This window comes from Lycium ferocissimum, chromosome 7 (assembly GCF_029784015.1).
Source record: "Lycium ferocissimum isolate CSIRO_LF1 chromosome 7, AGI_CSIRO_Lferr_CH_V1, whole genome shotgun sequence".
NCBI classification, from domain to species: domain Eukaryota; kingdom Viridiplantae; phylum Streptophyta; class Magnoliopsida; order Solanales; family Solanaceae; genus Lycium; species Lycium ferocissimum.
The window spans coordinates 58,346,766-58,369,996 of record NC_081348.1 but is presented as its reverse complement, the minus strand read 5'-3'; the positions used below and the strand labels follow the sequence as shown (position 1 = coordinate 58,369,996).

Here is a 23,231-nt window from a genome sequence, read left to right as displayed (position 1 = left end):
ACGTGTTGGCAACAAGTCCCAATCAAATTAAGACTTCCAGTTAATATGATGCTGAACTCCTACCCAGTTCTCCACATTAAGTTTAAGTTGTTCAAAATCGAATTGTATTCGATAACCCCATTCACATACTAGGTTTATTGGTTTATTAATATTGAGTATTATGAGATTAATTAACGGTTGGGAAAAACAGTTTGAAATTTTATAGATTGAAGGCTTAGGGTACAGGGCGTGGTTTACTCATTCAATGGCGAAGCCAGAAATCTGACTAAGGGTGTTCAAACTATAAAGTAAATAAATTTTTTCAATGAGTGGGTGCACCAAATTTTTTGAATCAAAATAAATAATATTTAGTTTTCTCATTCCCTTCGTAATTTGTCCTGAGAGCATTATTAGATCACTAAGACTTGAAGAGCATTATCTGAGAAGAGCGAATCAGATAATCATATTTTGACGCCGTCCGACAAGTTTTAGACGATGAGGTTTTAAACAAACTTTCTTGAGTAATTAAAAATCAAGCCAAATGTACTTTATTTTTAAATAAAATTAATAAACTTATTTTGGTTCACGTGGTGTGAAAGGCATCAATAAATTTAAATACAATGTTTTCGCAAAATTAACCTCTCTGATTTATTATTATTTTTTAATTAAGACAAACATATAGAAAGAATAATTAAAACAATAGAAAGTAAAAGAGGTAGGACCTATTGGCAACATAAGTTTGCCTTTGAGTTGACAAAATACTATTCCAAATAGGGGATTTTACATAATGGACTACATTTTGGGGGTTTAAAAATTGTCATAGCTAGTAGCTACATTTTTAATATTTACATGGCATAGCTATTTTTTTTTTCCGCTGCATTCATTTTTTTCCCCACTGATTCATGAATACAACGGATTTTTTTTTTCTTTTTACATTGTATTCATGAAAATGACCATCTGTATTCATAAACGGGCTCGTTGTATTCATGAATACAACAAGTAAAACTGAATACATAAAAACATAGATACTCCAAAAATTAACATTACAAAATATGAATACAATCTAAAATATTAACAAAAAAAAAAAAAGCTCAAAAAAGTAAATACAATCGTCTTATTCATGAATACAACAACACCAACCATTAGTTCCAACCAGATCTGCCAAAAATTTCCCAACAACAACGCTTATGCTAACAAATACACCCTAAAAAAATGAATACAATCGAATAATTTAACAAAAAAAGTTCAAAAAGTGAATACAATTGTCGTATTCGTGAATACATAACTTAAAGCATCTATTCATTTCGTCCGGATCGACACCGACGCCACCAGATCTACGTTTACATCGCCATCGCCAACAATCGTCGTTGTTATCCTTCATCTTCATCATCACCAACAACTCCGCCGTTAAAACGAAATCGAAGCTAGTTTAAGAATCCTAACAATGTCAGATACATTTTTTGTTAAAATAAAAAAAAATGGAAGAAGATATTCAACAAAATACACATAAAAAACAACTAAAAAATGAAAGAATTGTTGTGTGTGTTTTTCGAGAGAGAAAGAAAGCGGAGATTTTGGAGGAAGAAGATAGTTGAAGAAGAAGAAGAAGGTGGGTAAGTACAGAGAGAGAGTCAAAGAAGAAAAAGGACATTTCCTATGCTTTTTTCTTTCTTCCCTTTTTTCTTTTTTACTTTATCTTATTTTAATAGTTATTGAAACTATAGCTACTAAATATAATTAGATAGCAGTAGTTAGTTACGTCCCGTAATTATCCCTTCCAAATAACATGTTGCACCCTTGTTTGGCCCGGTGCTTGTGAGAGTTTTTGATTTTAAAAAGCTAAACAATTGCTGCAGCAAGGAATGAACCCGCAACACAATACTAACTTTGAACACCCTTAACTACTGAGCTGCACCACATAGTTGTTCAGGGGTGTTCATTGTGAAATATATAACCCACAATTACAAAATTTTACTTATGTATCCAATAAAAATTTTCAGTGAAGGGTATTCGGATGATCACCCTTGATATAGGGTGGCTCCGCCCCTCACTCATTTCCTTATATGGGTATACCCATTTGTATATAAAGTGCTTTACGAAAACACACTACTGTAAACGTTTGCTGTACTTTCAAGTGTTCTCCCATTTTGTTTATTTTGTAAAAGTTAAGTATCATGAAATGAAAGCGCCGTATATCCATTTTGTATAAGAATATATTTTGTATAAGCGTATATCCAGTTTGAATAAGTGCATTACCTGTAGACCATGAAATGGAAGCACCGCACTTTTTTCTAATTTTCAAATACTCATCTATGTGCAATAAACTTTTGAGCAATAATATAAGCTACTGCACTTTTGAGACAAAAATTTGATTACAGTTTTTAACGTTTGGTAGTAATTGATAAACCAATCTATAACCGACTGATAATCGCTAAACTCACACCCAACCTAGCGATATTTTATTGATTAGGTTAGCGAATTAGTTTATTTAAAATCCGTTGATTCAAACCGTTAAGTATAGATATTCAATCGAACCGCCCGATAATCACTCCTACTCCACATTTTCCTTCTTGACATACTTCTCACAAGCTCATTTTTTTTTTTTATTAATAATCAAAGCGCACATAATTCAACAATTCTCCCTTTTTTTGTTGATGACGAATGTGCTTGTGCTTTCTAGAACTTCAGATTTCCAATTTAATTTTTGAGAAAACACACAAAACAAAAATAATTGGTTAACTTTATAAGCTCGTTAACCTTAACAGTTGAAGCACATTTCCTTATCTTCCTCCTTTAGATATTCTCTAAAAGCTACCAAGGTTATTAGTCTTTTCCTTGTTTCATGCTCCATAACATGTATCTATTAATAACATTTCTAAGATAAAAACAATACGTATTAATCTGGCTCCCAACAACAATAAATCTCAACCAAGTTGTCATTCGATTCCCTAAGGATTGAATCTAGTTTCGAATTTTTCATAGTATTTTTTATAGGTATTCAATCACGTAATTTTCAAAGAAAAACGATGGCAACATTACCTATTTTTATTCAACATAGTGGACACTATTGAAGACAATTAGTTATCCACCATTGATTCACAATGACATGAATTTGATTGTATACCTTGAGTTGACGAAGAACAAATAGGATTTTAACGTGTATCCTTTGTGTATAAAGTGAAGGAGAATGATATAAATAGCATAGGTTTAACTTTGAAAGATGAACATTCATCTGGATGTAAGCAAATTGCTAATGTACATGATAAAAATGACGATAATATTGTCTCGTTATATATTTGGTATGTATGTCATGTCCATCACACAACTATTTTCTTAGGTATACCATGATACACACCCACACAAGAGATACAATGATATACGTGACAATATGCATAATTATATAAGTGGGTATATGTTGGTATACAACTTATACACTGATATACAAGTGGATATACACTCAAATCGTCGGAGCTTTTGGTGTATTCTACTTGAAATTAATTCATTCAAACCACCTCTAAAATTCTCCAAATCATCCCAAATTTGATATATAAACTGCCAAATATATTTCTAATTGTTCGCCAAAACATCCACTCAAAATCAAATTCAATTCCGACAATTAGATTCCTTTAATTCAAGCTTCCTTAATGAATTTCAATCAACTTCCTTAATGAATTTCAATCAATCTCCAAATTTCAGAGCCATTATTACCATGGATAGAAGAAATTTTAACAACCTTTTTTTTTTGTTTTGTTTTAAATGAAAGCTTCCTCGCCATCAAACTTCCCCAAAAATATATCAAAATCACTGAAAACTAGGGTTTGGGTCCTCGATCACTGTTAAAAAAAGCTCAATTTTTAAGCATGCATAACCTATGGATACAGAGACAATGATAATGAAAATTAGTGGATGTGCATTAAAAGATTTGTCAGTTATGATTTGAGAGATTTAGGGAAATGAACTAAAGTAGCTTTAAAATTTCTGAAGCTATTTTAACAGGCACTTTCTCGATTATGTGATACAAAATGTAATAGCCATTTTGATATACAATGCCAAATATACAAATTATGATTGTTCTATTCAATACGTCTCTTAGATGAAGACGCCTAGACGGTGCTAATTTCTCTATTTTATACTATAATCATTGAATTGTATTTATGACATAAGTTCATTTCTAGTTTTCCAGGTTATTAAACATAAGAAGTTACCTATAATTTTTTTATATTTACATTAATTGTGTATGTTTTTTTTTTATACGGCAAGTTGGCAGACTTGACCTCATTGCTTTCTTTGTGTCATTTCAGTGTATGGGATTTGGAATTAGTTAAGGGTCATTTGATTGGTGAAAAAGTTATATTGGGGTTATAATTTCAGGTTATAATACTGATGATATTATGATAGGACATTATAATTTTAAGCCCACAAAAAATTTATTTAATTTGAGGAGCAACGATTGAAGACCAACACAAAATAGGAAAAAGTGCAAATGAGAAATGACCCCATATATCTACCAGCACCACAGCTCCAAATGGGCCTCATATCATTTGGGGCCACGTATAGGGAAAAAGGTCTCCTTGCAATAGTTGATTTGATAGGGGCAATTTGCAGGAACGTCCTCACCGGGGGCGGGGAGGGGGGGGGGGCGCTTTAATTTTTGTCCCTCAAATTGGCGGTCTTTAATATTGTCTTTTTCGGCTTATCTGCTATGATTGAATTAGAACTTAAGCTCAATAAAAAAATAAAATCCTAACTTATGCTTTAAAGCGGAAGTTTTGCGCAGATAAACTTTTACCCAAAATTAGTTTTTTAAAAATGACAGCAATCTTTTCTTAGTGCAACTTTGAAATTTAAGTAAGACAGGCGCTTAAGAAAAGAGGTTCTACAAAATTCCAGAAAAGTAATTTTTTTTTTTTTTTTACTTAAGATAGAGTTTGAAATTCAAGCTTTATGAACTGAAGTGTTTTTTTTAAAATTTTTGTCTGAGCGAAATTCGAATTCCAACTTACCTTGCGAAATTAAAGACCAGTCCTTTTGAAGGACATTTCGCACAAAAAGAAGATTTGGTATGAACTTTGACATTATATTTCAAGTTCGAAAGCCGAATTTTGTGGACCATTTACAGTCTGCACGTCCTTTTCTTTGTGGTCAAAAGCCACAATCTAAAAAGGACAAAACAGCAACAGAAAGAAATAATTAGAAGGAAGAAAAATGGTTTAAGTTGAATGAGTGGCGTGGATGATCTCTCAACTTATGCTAATTGATCACCACAGTCGCTCAATTTTATTTTGGCTTTCAAAGTCATTCAATTTTGTTTAGTTAGCCTCTATGATTATTTTAATTCAAAATATAATTTTCGATATCTATTTTATGACGCGACATATGTAAATTATAGGAATTTTTTTAAAAAAAAATTAGAAGTAATATTAAAACAAATTTAGGATCCAACCCACCGTAAACCAGACTCAATCCTTAATCCGACCCGCTTAGGGCCCGTTTGGAAAGCCACCTAGGTAATTGGAATTGATTGTAATTGAGTGCAATTACACAATTTGGCCTGTTTGTTTGACCAAGTAATTACTTGGTATATGGGAATTGGATGTAATTGAGAGGGTGTAATTACACTCTCCAATTTTCACGGAGGGGTTGAGAATTGAGTATAATTATACCCTGTAATTACGGGGTTATTTTTAGTTCATTTTTTTAGTTCTTTCTTCTTTTGTTTTATTTTAATTTCTTTTTTTCATTCATTTTTATTTCTATTATTTTTATTTATTTTTATTTTACGTTTTAATTATTTATTTAAAAAAATATATTTTTAATATTATTTATCTTTCATTTCCTTTCTTCTCATTCCCAATTGCTCATATTTTTATTTTTTATTTTATTCATTTAACATAACTGTATTACTATTTTAATTTTTGAAACTACATCTCTTAATATTAGAAAGAATGAGTCATTAACAAACTTGGCATATAATGAGTGATATTATTAAAATAGAATTTCGCTGTGAATGAGGTTATAAACTTATACTTTCATTTCTTTTGAATTATACTTACTTAAGTTACATTGGAACTTACTTATGTAATGTTGAAATTTGACATAAGCGTATTATGTTAAACTTTTTATTTTGAATTTGGATTTTATTTTATTTTAATTTATTTGCTTTAGTACTATTAACTTATTATTTCAATTTTCAAATTGCATGCTGTTTATTTTTATAGTGGATAAAAAAAAATTGTCAAACTTTTGAATATTTATAAATATTATTTTTTGGTCAAACATCCAATCCATGATGTTCTCACAAAGTAGTCTGCTTTTAATTTTTAAATTCCTAAACTTAATATCATTTATAACGGCAAATATTTTTTAAATATTAATTTTTAATCTTTGATAGTTAAATTTTACTTTTAAATTAAACCAATTGTGTAATTGCACTTGTGCAATCAAACAACACGCTTGTAATTACACTGTAATTACGTTATGACAAACAACCAAGTCATTGTAATTATAAAACTATGTAATTACTAGATTGTGTAATTACTACCCTAGTAATTACACCAATTCCAATTGCCAGGTGGCTTTCCAAACAGACCCTTAATGAATTAATTATATAAGAGATGTCTTTTAAGTGGTTCAAGTCGGGGCACTTTTACTGCTTAGTACTGATGGTTGAAACTTTAAGATTTGGGGTGGGTTGGCATTTTCTTTGGTTCGAATGGCTTGTCGTTTGGAAGGGGAAGGAATATATGGTACAAGAAAAATTGTACTAATTTAATAAATAATTTTTTTTACTTAAATTATTAATTGCTAAGAGTATTTAATTTGACGTAAATACCAATTACAAATAGATATTTAAAATGAATGTATTATTATTCTCGTTACATTATTTTATGTGTGTTGGTTTGACTGTTAGAAGTTTTGGAATATAAAAAAGAATTGTTGAATCTTACTATAGTTTTTAATTAACTGTAGATAATATACAAAAAATAGCCATTAATTTTGCGGTTTTAAATTTACCATTTCATTTCTATAAGGGAGTTTTGTTAATTAAGAATAAAATATAAACCTTGTATATATAGTAAGAAATTCACCTAATGTGTTTAAATAATTTATCATGGTTTTAAACCCATAAACTTAAAATTCTGAATTCACCTCTACCTGCACTGTGTGCTTCAACTTCATTACGAAGTACTTAATTTCTATTAACACCATTCTAATTCAAAAAACAAATTAAAAAAAAAAAAGATTTTGAATTCTCAATTCTCTACTACGTCTAAATCAAAAAATATTTTACTAATAAATTGAATCTTCTGATTTATTTTTCTTCATTTTGCTTGTGTTTTCTACGTCTCTTATATCCCGAAGCTAGAACTTAAATGCCAAAGCTACAGTGCCTGATTAATAAACAGTTGCTAATTGTATAACGTTTGCTAACTGAATCGCTTTATGCATACGAATGCACGAATGTGAATGTTGTTGTTACGAGAAGGGTAGGGCACCCTCAATTTATTACGTGTTATATATTCCTATTTCATTGTCAGTTGTGCGATGAAACGAATAAGATCTCTCTGTCAGTCATAAAAAGTTTCTAGTTCGAGGCTTAAGATTAGAGAAACCCCTAATAAAGGGTGCTTCCCTTTTAATGAGCTCTACGCGATAATCGAGAATAGCTCAGCCAGTAAATTTTGGAAACGGAAATACGAAATTAATGATTAATCCCAAAAAAAAATTCCCTATGCTAGTGGTTCAAACTTCAAAAGTTAAATATTCCGAGTTTAAGTAATTGAACTCCTCCCAGACGAGTCAATAATGATTGTAATTGGATTCCTATATTCGTTTAAACTATCTATCTCATTTATGAATAATGTTCTTTTATTTTCTTTTATATATCTGTAGTCATTAAACTTATTATGTGGTCATTGGACATATTTTTCAGGCGTCCTTAAGATTAGGACAAAGCCAAACCGTCTTTTCTTTGACATTCTAATACGTTTTCAAATTCCTTTTTTGTTCTATATATGGTTTAAGTGCTGGTACAAGGAATGGATATAGACGTAAAGTGAGATAGTAGCTTTGAAGTATTGAAGTAGAAAGGCCAAACATTTTGGTACAGACAGTTAAAGAGTGGCCAAAATTTAAAATGACTTACCAACATAAAAAGTGCTCTTATTGTGGAGGGCCATGATCGAGGGCAACTTCTCCAACTGATCCATCAATAAGAAGGATCTAGGTCCAGACCACGTTTTCTATTAGTTGCGCGCGTGAATCAGAATTAATCGAATTAGTTTCAGCTATAACAACAACAACCTATCTAGTGAAATTTCATAGCGTGGGGGTATGGGGAGGGTAGACCTTACCTCTACCTTGGAAGGTAGAGAGACTGTTTCCGAAAGACCCTCGGCTCAAGAGAAAGCATGACAAAAAAGTCAGATAAAGACAAGCAATTCAAAGCAATATGAAAATAAAAATAACGAAAACAAAAAAGTCATAATAAAGCAGTCTGAAAAAAGGAGTATTAGCTACCACAGATAAATAAAATAATCGAAGTACAAGAAACAATAGATAGTAGTATAAATCAAAGGACAAGAACCTAGTTTCAGATACCAAATATTAAATTTTAGAAAAGGTCTTTTATTGGCATTCTAAGATGGAAATCTGTTAAGAGTGTTTCTTCATCGGCTTATAGAGAAGTAAAAGATTAACTCAAAGGTCAATTTTTTGGGAATATATTGTAAATTGTAATACTATTTCGGACAAGTATTAGTTAAGGTCCACAAATAAGTGATTTCCAGACTAATTAAAAGAGAAAAAAATGCCTTTCACGAATATCAATTTGTAGTTTGATTATTGTCCAACATCCTCGTTACTAATCATGAGAATTTGAGCAATATATAAAATTATCCATATTGGTATGAGTCAAAAACTTAATTGTTCTAGATTATCACTGATTAATAGAAAATATTAACTACATGGTTGAAATCGTTTATTCCGAAGGAGAAAATGACAATTTTTTTATTAAGTGATGTTTCAGGCTTTGAGAAATTAGACTAGTGGCCATTTTGTAAAACTTGTCCCACCAGAATATTTAGCTGAAATATAAAAGAAAAGACGACGTGTCAAGATATGGAGAAAAACAAATTTTAAAAATCATCTTGTGCTATATCATTTTTATTCTTTGACATATAGGTATTACTGGACCTTCCACAGTGGCCTTGGCAGTCTGTATCATGTCTTTAATAATTTCACTTCATTTTTTTGCGCGGATTGCTCTTCTTTTGGGGTGGTCTTTAAATTTTTCCCCTCATATTTGTAGTCTTTAAATTATGCTCCTCATATTGTTGGTCTTTAATTTTTGCCCTTCGCATTGCAGCTCTGAGTGTTCACGCAGAAATCATGAGGTTCTGAGTTCGAACCCCCGCTCAAGCATAAATTAAAAAAAAATTGCAAGGCAAGGTTTGGGTCGCGTGTATGCCGGACCCGGCATATACTTGTTAAGGAATTACCAAATTTATGCCGGACCCGGCATACTCATGCCTTATGGGCAGACTTGGCATAAGTATGCCGGGTCCGGCATAACTTTGGTAATTCCTTAACAAGTTTATGCCGGTGGGGGCATACTTTTAATGGGCAAACTTTTATACCGGACCCCATAAACTTGTGAAGGAATTACCAAAGTTATGCCGGACCCGGCATACTTATGCCAAGTCTGCCCATAAGGCATAAGTATGCCGGGTCCGGCATAAGTTTGGTAATTCCTTAACAAGTTTATGCCGGTGGGGGCATACTTTTAATGGGCAAACTTTTATGCCGGACCCGGCATAAACTTGTGAAGGAATTACCGGTTATGCCTGACGCGCATACTTATGCCAAGTCTGCCCATAAGGCATAAGTATGCCGGGTCCGGCATAACTTTGATAATTCCTTCACAAGTGTATGCCGGTGGGGGCATAGCGAAATTTAAACTCTGCCTTGCGATTTTTTTTTTTTTTAAATTTTGACTGTGTGGGGGTTCGAACCTGGAACCCATGGGTTTTAGCCGAAGGACAAAATTTAAAGATTTTAAATATGAGGGGCAAAATTTAAAGACCACCCCAAAAGAAGGGCAATTCTGCGAATTGCCCATTTCACTTTCGTGCACGTTTAATCAAAGACAAAAAGATAACACACCTTACGTCTTTTTCTCTTGGTAGTTAAATTATTTGGTATTCTAAATCCCGGCCAATTAATCAAGATTCACACAGTGCATATAAAGGGAAAAACGATACATACCAGAAGTTTTTCTGTTTTAAAATTCAAATCCAAAATTTCTGGTTAAAGAAATCTAGTACATTCCACTACATCCCTGCTTGATGGTAGTATACAGGGGCGGATATACATGTTGTCGAACACCCTCGGCGAAAAATTACAATGTATATATAGGGTAAATTTTATGTGTTTATGTGCATGTATTAACTTTTGAACACCCTGATTAAATTGTATTTAGTTTTTTTTTTCCTGAACACCTTGAATGAAAATCCTGAATCCGCTACTGGTAGTATACCTCTATTTCAAATGCCTATAAGTCCAGGGAATAGAAACTTGACAAACTCTATTACTATATGTGAAGTTTCTATAGTTGGATAATAAACGTCAATAGCTCATCTTAATACAAAATTGTTATACATTTTTTTTAGGGTCTTTGACATATATATACATCTTAAGGAGAAATATTTACGAAACGTGACGATAGTTTTATATTTACAAAACATAACATTACAAATCCTATACAAAACATGCTTTATATTTAAAAAAAAAAAAAATTATTTTTAAATTATTTTTTATTTTTTAAAAATCATTTTTTAAAAAAAATATTTTTTTATTTTTTTAAAAAAATATTTTTTTTAAATTTATTTTTTTATTTTTTAAAAAAAATTAATATTTTTTTTGCTCAAAAACTTATGTATGAAAGTTGTATGAAATGCTATATCTGACTCAAGACTTAAAAAGTTTGCAAAATTTAGTGTATGAAATGTGTATATCTCGTTCAAGGCTTAAAAAATCACGCTCAAAATTGTGTGTGGTAAACAATATGAAATTTGTATCTTGCTCATGTCTTAAAATTTAGCTCACATTTTCATGTATAAAGTTCATGTTGATTTACTTAAAATTAATACAACTACAACAACATTGTATATAACTTTGATACAACATTCAAGACTTAAAATAATCGCTCAAATTTTTGTGTATGAAATGTGTATATCTTGATCAAGGCTTAAACATTGTGCTTAAAATTTTATGCATGAGAATGGTATGAAATGTGTATATCTTCCTCAAGACTTAGAATTTCATTCACATTGTTTGTATATAAATTTCATATTAGGTTTAGGAAAATTAATACAACTACAACAACATTGTAACAATTTTCATACAATATTCAAGTTTAAAGTTTTCGCTCAAAATTTTGTATATGAAAATTATATTAAAAATTTTGCTCACACATACACATTTCATACAACTTTATATGAGGTAATTTTTTAAGCCATTGAGCAAAAAAAAAAAAATTAATATTTAAAAAAATATATATAAAAAATATTTTTTAAAAAATAAAAATATTTTTTTTTAAAAAATAAAAATATTTTTTTTAAAAAAATATTTTTTTTATAAAAAATATATATATTTTCTGGAAAAAAAATAAAAAAACGAAAAATATATGAAAATCCGTCATGTTTTGTAATATATCAACAAAATGTAAATAAAAACTATCGTTACGTTTTCAAATATCACAAACTCCTTCTTGCACTTATATATACGTAGTTTTCCCATTTTTTTATAGACACAATTTATTATTACAGTCCAATTTAGAAATTATATACTTAAGTAATTTATAGTGTTTTCACTTTTAGGGTGAAAGGTGGAGTCCCCTTCGATTGTTGAAAAGGAAATACTTTAGTAACTGTATATTAATGCTATATTTGACTCTTAAGACGTATGTGACAAATATTGCAGGAATAGGGCGAGTGTGTGTTTTCCAACTTAGAGATCACGTGGTATTAAATGACAGATTTAAGAAATTTCACCTTCACATTAGTATTTGGGGATAATTACATATTCAATCCCTTCGTTAATTGGAAAATTAATTTTAGTCATTAGAATATTTCATTAAGCATATTTAATCTTGAATTACTTAAACTTTATGCTTTTGGCCCCTTTACATTCATGTTACACTCAAATATGAAAAATAATACAAATTTCACATAACACATGAATGAATAAATGATTTAACAATTTATGAAGTTAAAAATACAAATTTTAATTCATTAAAGGTCAAATATACTTAATGAAATATCATAATGATCAAAATCTTAGTCTATCGATATTTCAAGAACGAAAAGCGCAAATTTTCCTAGTCTTTGTTTTCTACTTTGCCACTTATCATATGTGTCTTAGAAATTATCAGGAGTTTATTGTAGCTTTGAACTTTCGATCCGAATTCTATCAGGAGTTTAGTAATAATTTAAGATACTCATTTTATCATGAAGGAGATTCAGATTTTGCAAAACAAAATATTTTATTACTTATGTTTCTAAAAAAGTGCATTTTGTTAATTTTAATTTAGGAAGAATCAAGTTAACTATATACATAAAATCAAAAGAAAGAATAGTTAACTATAATAAGCCGATATAGGTTGACACAAGCACCATATACAAATAATAATAAAAATTCCTTAAATTATTCGTATTGTCCTTAAAGTACAGCATTAATTTGGACAAATCTCTTCCACATAAACTCGAATGATGCCAAATTATTGCATACTCCACTCCACCCTCCTACAGCATTTCTCTTACACAACAAAATGCATATAACGCACCTCAATTACTCTTTTCATAACTCATCACAAACTCCTTCTTGCACTTTACCTTCGCCGCCCTTTTCGTCCTTCTCCATATGTCCTAAAACCCCATGACTTTAAACTAACTTCTACTTATATATATATATATATATATATATATCCATATATATATATATATATATATATAAACACAACAGAACACTTCTAATTATAATAAAATTCCAACGTCGGAAAATCAGGAAAATGGCCTCTACATGCATATCAAATTGTGTCAACGATGCCCGTGGTCCGGTCCGTGCCAACTACGTTAACTTGTACAAATGGCCTGAATCCGATGCCGAGTTTATAAGATCAGTCAGCTCAAAAAACAATGGTCATGGTCGTGGTCGTGGTCATGGTCAAGGTTCTGGTCCGAAAGTGGTGGATAGTATTTCATGTAGACAATTATATTTGAGGAGCTATACATTTTCAAGAGAAGAAGAGAATGTCAGTGATGAGAAGAAAGTTCATGTGAAATGTTATGGTAAAACAAAGAGAAAATTAGCCCGTCGGACTAGGAGAAGAAAGTGTAAAGTGTTTAGAAAGGCTAAGGAATTATCTTGTGCTGCTTTGGCTTCGATTTTTCAGAGGTTGCTATCTTGCACTACTAAAGTTGATGTGGTTGGTTAATTTACTCTTAAGTTATATTTACTATAAGATCATATAGAATTTTAATTTCCTCTCATAATTCCTTTCTATTTTCATCATCTTCTTTTTTATTTTGTCTTGAGTTTTGTTTATATCGCATGTTGTTCGAATATTTGAAATTAATGTATGTATGGAAGCTTTACAAGAATGACACTTTTGGAATCATACGGATGAGTTGATCATGGAGCAGATTCAGTATATTTGCTTGATTAAAATTAAATCATTGAGTCTTTTAATATGTTTCTGTAGGTGCATTTATGTGTAAATTTAATAGGAAGAATAAGGAGACTACTATATACAGTGAAATAAAAAATAAATTACATGAGTAGCTTATTTTAACTCATTGTAGCAGGTGACTAGTTTTTTTTTTTTTTTCTTTTTCTTTTTTCACATTAATCGATTTCAGTTTTTAAATATTGAGAGTCTTGTAGTTCTGTTTTTAAAGTGACCTGGTAGTGTAAATAAAATTTAACACAGTAGTTAAACTCAACAAAGAAATAATACTCCGTATTAGTTCTATTTTAATCGTAGTTGTAAAGTTTTACTTCTGATGCAGCTGCCAGCTAGGCTAAATGATTATAAGTAAACAAAGGGATATTTACTACTTTTTCGTAATAATGCTACGAAAAGAGAGAAAGAGACTTGCAATTTCTGCATAGTTACTTTGTGTAAAAAGCAAAAGATTTGCAATTTCAGCATCCATAATAACTAACGAGAAAGAATGCCAAAACAAAAATAATTTTGAAGAGTAGACCAAGATTGACTAAATAAGACTTTTAACATAGTCAAAACATAGGCAAATTTAGTTTCCACTGATACGGGAGGTCTTTAGCATTCACAGTAACAAGAAATAATACCAAACAAAAAAAATCTTGAAGAAGAATTTTACTGAACAAATAAAAACTTCCAAAGAAATAAATCTGTAAAGGCCTTTAAAAAATAAGTCAATCAAAGAAAAAAAAAATAAGCCTAGGGGAAATCATTTAGGTGCACTTATTCCTCAATGGTAAGAACTTACCGGTATTATGGTTTAGTGATAAAAATATACGTTAGAATATGTGTCTTGTATTTTTTGAATTTATGTAAACATCAAGGGTGAGTAAGTTTAACTTTCTTCAATTAAGTGCATACTGTATGCAGAGCAAGATCCAATGCTACAATTTTTTTCTATATAAATTTATGAAAAATATAAAATCTAATTCCCTCCAAAAAAAATAGAAAAATTTATGTGTAGTGGTCCTTTTCTTGGCAAAATAAGAGTGACACCTATCTCAATACCCAACTAAAATAGTTTTTCTTAAATGTAAAATATTCAACGTAATCCTTTCTTCTCACTGAGGACTCTACACATTTTGCGTTCTAAAATCTAATCTTATACTACAAAAAGGCAACCAAAAAAAAAAAAAAGTCAATGATGTCCTTCAAATATAAAAAAAAAAAATAGCGCAATTATTACCTTTTCTAAAAAATAAGTGGCCCATATGGACGTAATTGAAAAAACAACCACTTCTAGTTAAAGAATCCCCAATCTTAATTAAAAAATATTCTTATTTTACCCCCTTAATTTTTACTCCCTCCGTTAACTTTTACTTGTCTACTTTGGACTTTTTCTAAAAAATAATAAATGAAGTGGCCCATATTAATTGGATATTTTTATTGGTAAAAATGATTTGACCACTTTAATACTAGTTAAAGAAAAAATGATTGTCTTTTCTTAATATGCTAAAAATGACAAGTAAAAGTTCTCTATTTTTGGAACAAGTTAATTTTTAATAAATTTAACTTATATAAACCGATAATATGATTACACTAGCCAATTATAGTAGGCTATCTAATTTAATGTAATTTTTAAGTTACCAAATTAGGATTACTATGGACATAATATTATTAAAAAATATATACTCCGTTATTACACAGAAGTTAAACTCATTTCTGATTTGCTATTAGAACAATAATATTTTTCTTTTCTTTGAGATCCATTTCATCATAATATTACATGGTCTACATTTGCTTCACCTAAGCACATTCAACATTCATTTTGCCGAAGACAATATATTGTGCTCCTATTACCACCATATATAAGGCCAAAGTCATAGATGGAACCCTGAACTTATCCTGATTTTCCATCTAGACCCCCCAACTGAAATGTTGACCATTTGAACCCCCGAACATAAGATAAAATATGCCATTTGAACCCCCGTGCCACCGGCACACGCGTGAAGCTCACTTCCTGTGACATGGAAAAATAGACCAGTGACATGGAGCCATGTCATGTTACCTATTTTTTTATTTTTTTTTTTTAAAAAAATAAGCCATGTCAACAAAAACAATTAATTTCAACAAAAACTCTATTTTAAAATCTATTTAAATAATTAAAAAAAATTGAAAAACCCAACCCATCCTCTCCGATAGCCCACCTAGCAACCGCCACTGCCGCCGCTGCCTCCTCTGCCGCCACCGCTTTCTTTTTTAAAATTTTTAATCATTAAAAAATAATTTTAACAAAAACTCTATTTTAAATTCTATTTAAATAATTAAAAAAAATTGAAAAACTCAACCCATCCTCTCCGATAGCCCACCTCGCCGCCGCCACTGCCGCCGATTTTTTAAAATTTTTAATCATTAAAAATTAATTTTAACAAAAACTCTATTTTAAAATCTATTTAAATAATTAAAAAAAATTGAAAAACCCAACCCATCCTCTCCGATAGCCCACCACCACGCGCCGCCGCATCCATCGCCCCCGCCGCCGACTCTTCAAAATCTATTTAAATAGCGTTTTTGTTAAAATTAATTTTTAATGATTAAAAATTTTAAAAAAAGAAAGCGACGAGCGGCGAGGAGGAGGAGAAGGAGGCGGCGGCGGGGAGGAGGCGGCGGCGGCGATGGCGAGGTGAAGTGGGCTATCGGAGAGGATGGGTTGGGTTTTTCAATTTATTTTAATTATTTAGATTTTAAAATATAGTTTTTGTTAACATTAAGTTTTAATGATTAAAAATTCAAAAAAAGAAAAAAATTGGTCTCTCACGCTCTGTTTAAAAGATGAGCTTCACGCGAGTGCCACCGCACAAGGGGGTTCAAATACACGGTTTATCTTATGTTCGGGGGTTCGGATGGTAACGTTTCGATTGGAAAAAATAGATGGAAAATCAGGACAAATTCAGGGGTCCATCTATGACTTTGTCCCCATATATAATGACATTCAATATGTATCAGTATCTATACATCCCCACCCTTAACCGGGGGGGGAGGTGGGGTCATTGGAGAATATGATTAAGCGTAGAAGTGTGCCAAAAGATAAGAGTGCAAAAAGGAATGGGCCGACAAAAAGAAAAAGATATTGTAAAGTTTTGATTATGGAATAGGAAAATAATGGATCTTACAATGCAAGTTTTGTTAGATCCATCGATTTGGATTATGTCTCCTCTATTCATTTTCTTTCTCTCTTTTCTAACTCGTCATATTTTTATCGGCTAAAACAACTCAAAAATATTCTTAATATAATATGATAATATATGTTTTGAATTAGGCCGACATCATTTTTCAAAAAATTTTACACCATTAAAATTTAACTTTATATATTAATTGTGTTACTAGTTACCCGCATGAGACTTTATTCACGCACCCAACACCTTTTTATTCCATTCATCCTTTTTGTTTTCTTTCTAGTGAGGATGTGTCTCTCTTATCATAATTTGTGCCAATAAAGTAATGTGACAATATAATTATCATTTAGTGCACACGCGGACCCATTTTCAGAATCTTAATCGTCATTTTCATTGTATTTACTCCGGTTGGTAGTAGTTAGTATTAATTTGTTTTAAAATCTTTCGTGCTATCGTGAAAGGTTTTTATTTGTATGTAATAAAATGTACTTAGTTGGTTATGTACTTGTACGTATAGTGCTTTCTTCTCTTTTCAGTTTTGAAGTATTAAATAAAATTGTGAAATAAATTAAGCAGCAATCTTTTACATAATTTCCTGAAATTTTAGTCCCATTCGCTTAATATTTATTTAGACCCGGTTGATATTTATTTAAGCAATTGGACATGCAAAATTTTTATCACGTCGGTGTTTATTGTAGTTAACTGCAGAAGAATGGAACCAGCTAACTGTTGAGCAATAGTGGTCGTGATTTCACGACCCAACAAAAAATAACAATAATCATACACATATGTATAGTTGAGCATAATTCTTTGAAAACTCAACATAATAAAAATAACAATAATAGTAATAGTGTAGATACGTCATATCAATACTTAACTACTAAAAACTAATAACATAAAAATTCCGGCCACGCACGCTTCGTCCTTACATGTTTTTTTTTACTAAGCAACAGACATATCGAATAACAGTTGGAGCAGCTTAGAACTATTTACATTACAAGACTATACAAAAGTAAAGTCGAACTAACCATGCCTCTACAAAAATAAAGTCAAACTATTGCTGGCCACTTCTTTAGCGTTTCACTCAACTATTAAAAATTATGTAGTAAAATAATCTTTTTTTATTTTGTCAAAGAATAATCACTTTTATGCCATTTCACACCATAAATTATTCTAGTCGATTTTGTGAATTTTCCAGCACCCAACTTTTCATTTATCTTTATAGCAGTCCACGTAGACTTTAAATAATCTCAAAACCAAAAGAAGAAAAAAAAAAACCCGAGTCCCCGACGGCAAAGGAACTGCAGAGTTAAGAATTTTTTGGAACTGCAAAGTTTACCTCAATATGTGTTTGATCAAAATCGAATTTGAGGTTTCAAAGAGGCAATATGTATAAATAACTATTAAGGGAATAGATTGCGATCCTCCTGGACTGGACTTGCGTCACTTGACGACTTTTATTTAGTTGAACTTTATATTGGCCTAATTATCCGTTGAACGTAATTTGGCACAACGGGAGTAGTTTAGTGCATTAGACCGTAACTATTGCGAAACTTTGGAGTAATTTGTCATACCAACTTGATTAAAATAAAATTCGTATTAGTGGTATATGATTGATGTTAACAGCAATTTCTATTATTGTAAATCTTGTCATAAGTCATAATGGGAACTCAAATTACCTTGTTGAATGCATTTGATATGAATATATCAGTGACGTTAGTCCTAATCCAACTCGATGAAGTGTGTGTGTGTGTGTGTGGTGCATTCCATAATCTTGAGTTATGATGACTTTCATTATATATTTTTATTTCATCATACACTTGAAATTTCCAGTGTGTTGCGATGAGTGCAAAGTGTAAAAGTAAAATCATACATGGTCACAGCAATAATTCACCATGGGCTATTTTCAGATATGGGCTGAGAACACAATCATATAGGTAATTGATAGCATTGGTCTTAAATTCTTAATAACTGCTCGCCCAGTTACGTAGGGGTTAAAAAGGAAAACTTACATATTCGGCTGCTCGCCCAGTTACGTAGGATGAAATTATTTAATGCAAATCAAATTTGGAACTAATTGTGACATTATAAATTTTCTCAAGCTTATTTAATTTTAAATAAATAATCTATACATAGTTAATGGAAAATCTTTGGAGGACTTATCATGGATATGGAAAAATCTTTGGAGGAAGCGCTCCCCCGAATAGGCATATTCGGCACCAATCGAAAATCAAAGTTAACGTGAAAAATGAGCGTAGGAGGTTCGATAAATTTTTGAAAAGTAGACCGCTTGTCAAAAAAAAAGTAAAAAATTTGTTACAAAAAAAGTCCGCATATATATATATATATATATATATATATATATATATATATTTTTAAAAATTTGAGAAATTATTGTGAGGACTATACTATACATTAGTCATGTCAGGGCGGATTTAGTCTTCTCAATTATGCAGACTGCAAGTGTGTGGTTATACCTTCTACAATATTTTTTTTATCGCTCAGATACTGTCTATACGTGTAAAGTGCGTGTGTAAAAGACTTGAAGGAAGTATATCCTACTCTTAACACATAAAGCTTAAAACTTGAATCAGCTACTAGGTTTTTTTTTTTTTTTTTTTCCTTTGTTACGGAAATGATAATTTTCATCATGAAACCGGAGAAATGAAGCATTTTAGAGATTTAAGTGACTTGATGTAGGGCCTGATTGGAAAGCCACCTGGTAATCGGAATTGGTGTAATTACTAGGGTAATAATTACAAAACCTAATAAATACACAGTAATGTAATTATAACGATCTGTTTGTTTGTCATAATGTAATTACAGTGTAATTACAAGCGTGCTGTTTGGTTGCACAAGTGTAATTACACAGTTAATTTAATTTAAAAATAAAATTTAATTATAAAAAAATTAAAATTAATATTTAAAAAATATTTGCCTTTATAAATGATATTAAATTAGTTATTTAATAGTACACTGTTTCTTGAAAATATATTAATTAATAATCATATATTTGTAACTAATATTGTAAAAAATAATTGATATATATTTTTCAAATTAATAATATTTAATTTTAATTAATTATAAAACCGAAAAGAAGACTTTTTTTGTGAGAACATCATGAATTGGATGTTTGAAAAAAAATATTTATAAATATAATGCCATAACATTATTCAATTGTTTGACACAAAAAATTCATCAAAAGTAAATAAAAAATAAATAACATGCAATGTGAAAGCAAATAATTTAAAATTGAAAATATAACCTAAATTCTAAATTCAAAAGAAAAAGTTTAACATAATACTCTTATGTCAAATTTCAACATTACATATGTAAGTTCCAATGTAACTTAAGTAAATAATTCAAAACAAAGGGACAATATAAGTCTATAACCTCATTCACAACGAAATTCTACTTTAATAATGTCACTAGTTATATGTCAAGTTTGTTAATGACTCAATCTTTCCAATATTAAGAGGTGTAGTTTCAAAAATTAGAATAATGTATGCTAAATGAAAAAAAAATACGAGCAATTACAAGGAATCACAAGAAGTAAAGGTTGGAAATGAGAAGAAAGGAAATGAAAAGCAAATGATATAAAAAGAAAAATACATTTTAAAAGATAAAAATAATTAAAAAGTAAAAATAAAAAAGAAATAAATATAATAGAAATAAAGAATAAATTAAAATAATAGAAATAAAAAATAAAATAAAATAAAATAAAAAAGAAATTAAAATAAACAAAAAAGAAACAAACTAAAAAGTAACCCTGTAATTACAAAATGTAATTACACTCAATTCTCAATCCCCCTTGAGAATTGGAGAGTGTAATTACACCCTCACAATTACACTCAATTTCCACCTAAATGTGTAATTACTTATTTTGAACTGTATAATTACTTGGTCAAACAAACAAGCCAAATTATGTAATTACATCCAATTCCAATTACTTGGGTGGCTTTCCAAACAGGCCCGTAAAGTTCAATTAACATGCATTGCTGGGAGAAATGATAGTAGACATGATGTATATCCTTTTAGACTTCCCTGTCCAAAGGGGAAAAAAAGAATTTGGTACATAGTAGGTAGTTCGTGCTACATGCCAAACCAAACATTAGGTTGTGTGATTAATGAATTCCAATTTTCATAGTAGCACGTAATCCAAACACAACTTTTTCCCAAAATTATTTTTCTAAAAATTAAACCACATCCAAATCCAAGGACCACCACCTTAAAGATGGATATCTTTTTCAAAAGAGTTCAATCGGAGATTCTGCTGGGCTAAAATGGCTCAAAGATACTCTTAACATGATGTGATATTTTCCGATTTGGGCCAAGCTCCGCACTTTTCTCAAAAGCCTCACATCATTAAGAGTATTCAACTCCTTATAAGTAGCTCCTTTTCTTTTCGCCTACCAATGTGGTACTTTTGTTCGCACACCCACAGTCCCCCCTCGAACTAAGTTCCACATGACTCATTACGGGTCAGAGATTCAACGTGTCAACATGCCACTCACATCGTCAGAGTATTTACTGTCACTGAAGCCCAAAGGCTATATATGCGTCTTCAAAGCTACGGGTAAAGGTTGTAAACCTGCCATAGACGTGCAAAGGCACTAAGCGGGGCCCACTGCCACACTCTGCCATCTTCGTATTCCTCCCGCCAAACCATTGGCTCTGATACCAGTTGTTGGGCTAAAACGGCCCAAGGATACTCTTAACATGATGTGATATTGTCCGCTGCCAAGCCCACACGGTTTTCCTGGCCTCACATCATTAAGAGTATCCAACTCCTTATAAGTAGCTCCTTTTTCTTTTCAGCTACCAATGTGGTACTTTGTTCGCACACCCAACAGATTCAACATTTTAAAAATTTGAAAACGGAGACTCTTTACATCTATATGCCCTGTCTATACTTAAAGTCCTTTTCCGTATCATATAAGAACTTTTTATTTTCATTTTTTATGACTATTGTATTCGCACAGCTTGCCTGCATCTTTAAGTAATTTCACATGGTAGCTACTTCTTAAAAGTAGCGGATAACTCTATCCACCAAGATCTTAACTAATTTCACGTGGTAGCTACTTCCTAGAAGTAGTGGGTAACTCTATCCACCAAGATCTTAACTAATTTTCACGTGGTAGCTACTTCCTAGAAGTAGCGGTAACTCTATCCACAAAGACTTGAATAGACGGGAAGAACCTAATAGTTTTTGGGAAGTAGACCTGAGATATCATGGTTCTCAATCACTCCATTGACCATTAGACCATTTTTATAGTATAAGGTAAAAACTGATGTTACACGTGGCAAGGTATGGTGTTGACATGCGGCAGGCAAAATAGATTAGGATTAAATTCAGTCGAGATCCCGGAGGAAACTATTTCACGTGCCTCCGTACCAAATAATCTGAATCAATTGTCGCGGAGCAGTTATGAGCCTCAGGAATTACATATCCGGAGCCAAATGTTATGTATTTCTAAGTAAGGAGCATTTATTGATCATTGTTATACATGAAGGAATGATTCGCGGCCTTTGGCTGCAAAATTATCAACTATAAAAGAAGCCCAATATCAGTGTTAGAGGGCACCCAATTCTAGCTTAACAATGTATATTTTACGCACTCAACCAAATTATAATACAATTCGTTTACTTTTTATTCCGGATGCAAACTGTTCTTCAAGGCGTAGAATTGATTCGGAGTCATCCTCAATGAGAGATTCTTCGGAGCTCAAGCTACCCAGACCTGTTCTATTATATTTACTTGATTTCCTTACTTATCATTAGCTATTTACACTATCTATAACAAATCAAATCATGTATCCTTTAAACCACTAAAACAAATTCAACTGTACCTTTTGAGGGTAAACATTTATTGTCACTTTGTCACTTTTTCTTTCGAAAGAGTAAGAACCAAAGCCAGTATTCAGAAATCTAACATTCCGTATAAAGTTCTCCACATTTCATGTAACTTTTTCTCATGACATTATGTGTGTTTTTTCCAAAGTTATAATGAATGTAACTTCTATTACAAATGATGTATGAGCATTTGCCAAAGTTAACTTTGGCAATGTAGCACCACCTAAAGAAGTCAACTTGAGATGCCTTCCACTAATTTGACAGAAAATAGAAGGGAATGTGGTCAAAATGGAAAGACTATTTCTTTTGTTAATGCTATAAACAAGCAGTTTTGTTGTTCAGTGATCGAAGGTCAACAGATCAGAAAATGAAAAGTAAGTGCAAAGATAAATTATTGAGAAAGCTGAACCGTTGCTTGGACATTGAGGAAGGAAGAGAAAGTAAAGGAGTAAGAGAATATCTGTTTCTTTCGTTGTTTATTTGGTTAAGAAACAATGTAC

The 23,231-nt window shown here is 31.1% G+C and overlaps 1 protein-coding gene across 1 annotated transcript; it reads left to right on the top strand.

The window, feature by feature from the left end:
- The first annotated feature begins 12,989 nt into the window (after window positions 1-12,989).
- On the top strand, window positions 12,990-13,657 carry LOC132063017 (uncharacterized). The gene has a single exon (XM_059455466.1). It carries the CDS (start codon window positions 13,049-13,051, stop codon window positions 13,472-13,474), a length of 426 nt encoding a protein of 141 aa, XP_059311449.1. The 5' UTR covers window positions 12,990-13,048; the 3' UTR covers window positions 13,475-13,657.
- The last annotated feature ends 9,574 nt before the right edge of the window (window positions 13,658-23,231 follow it).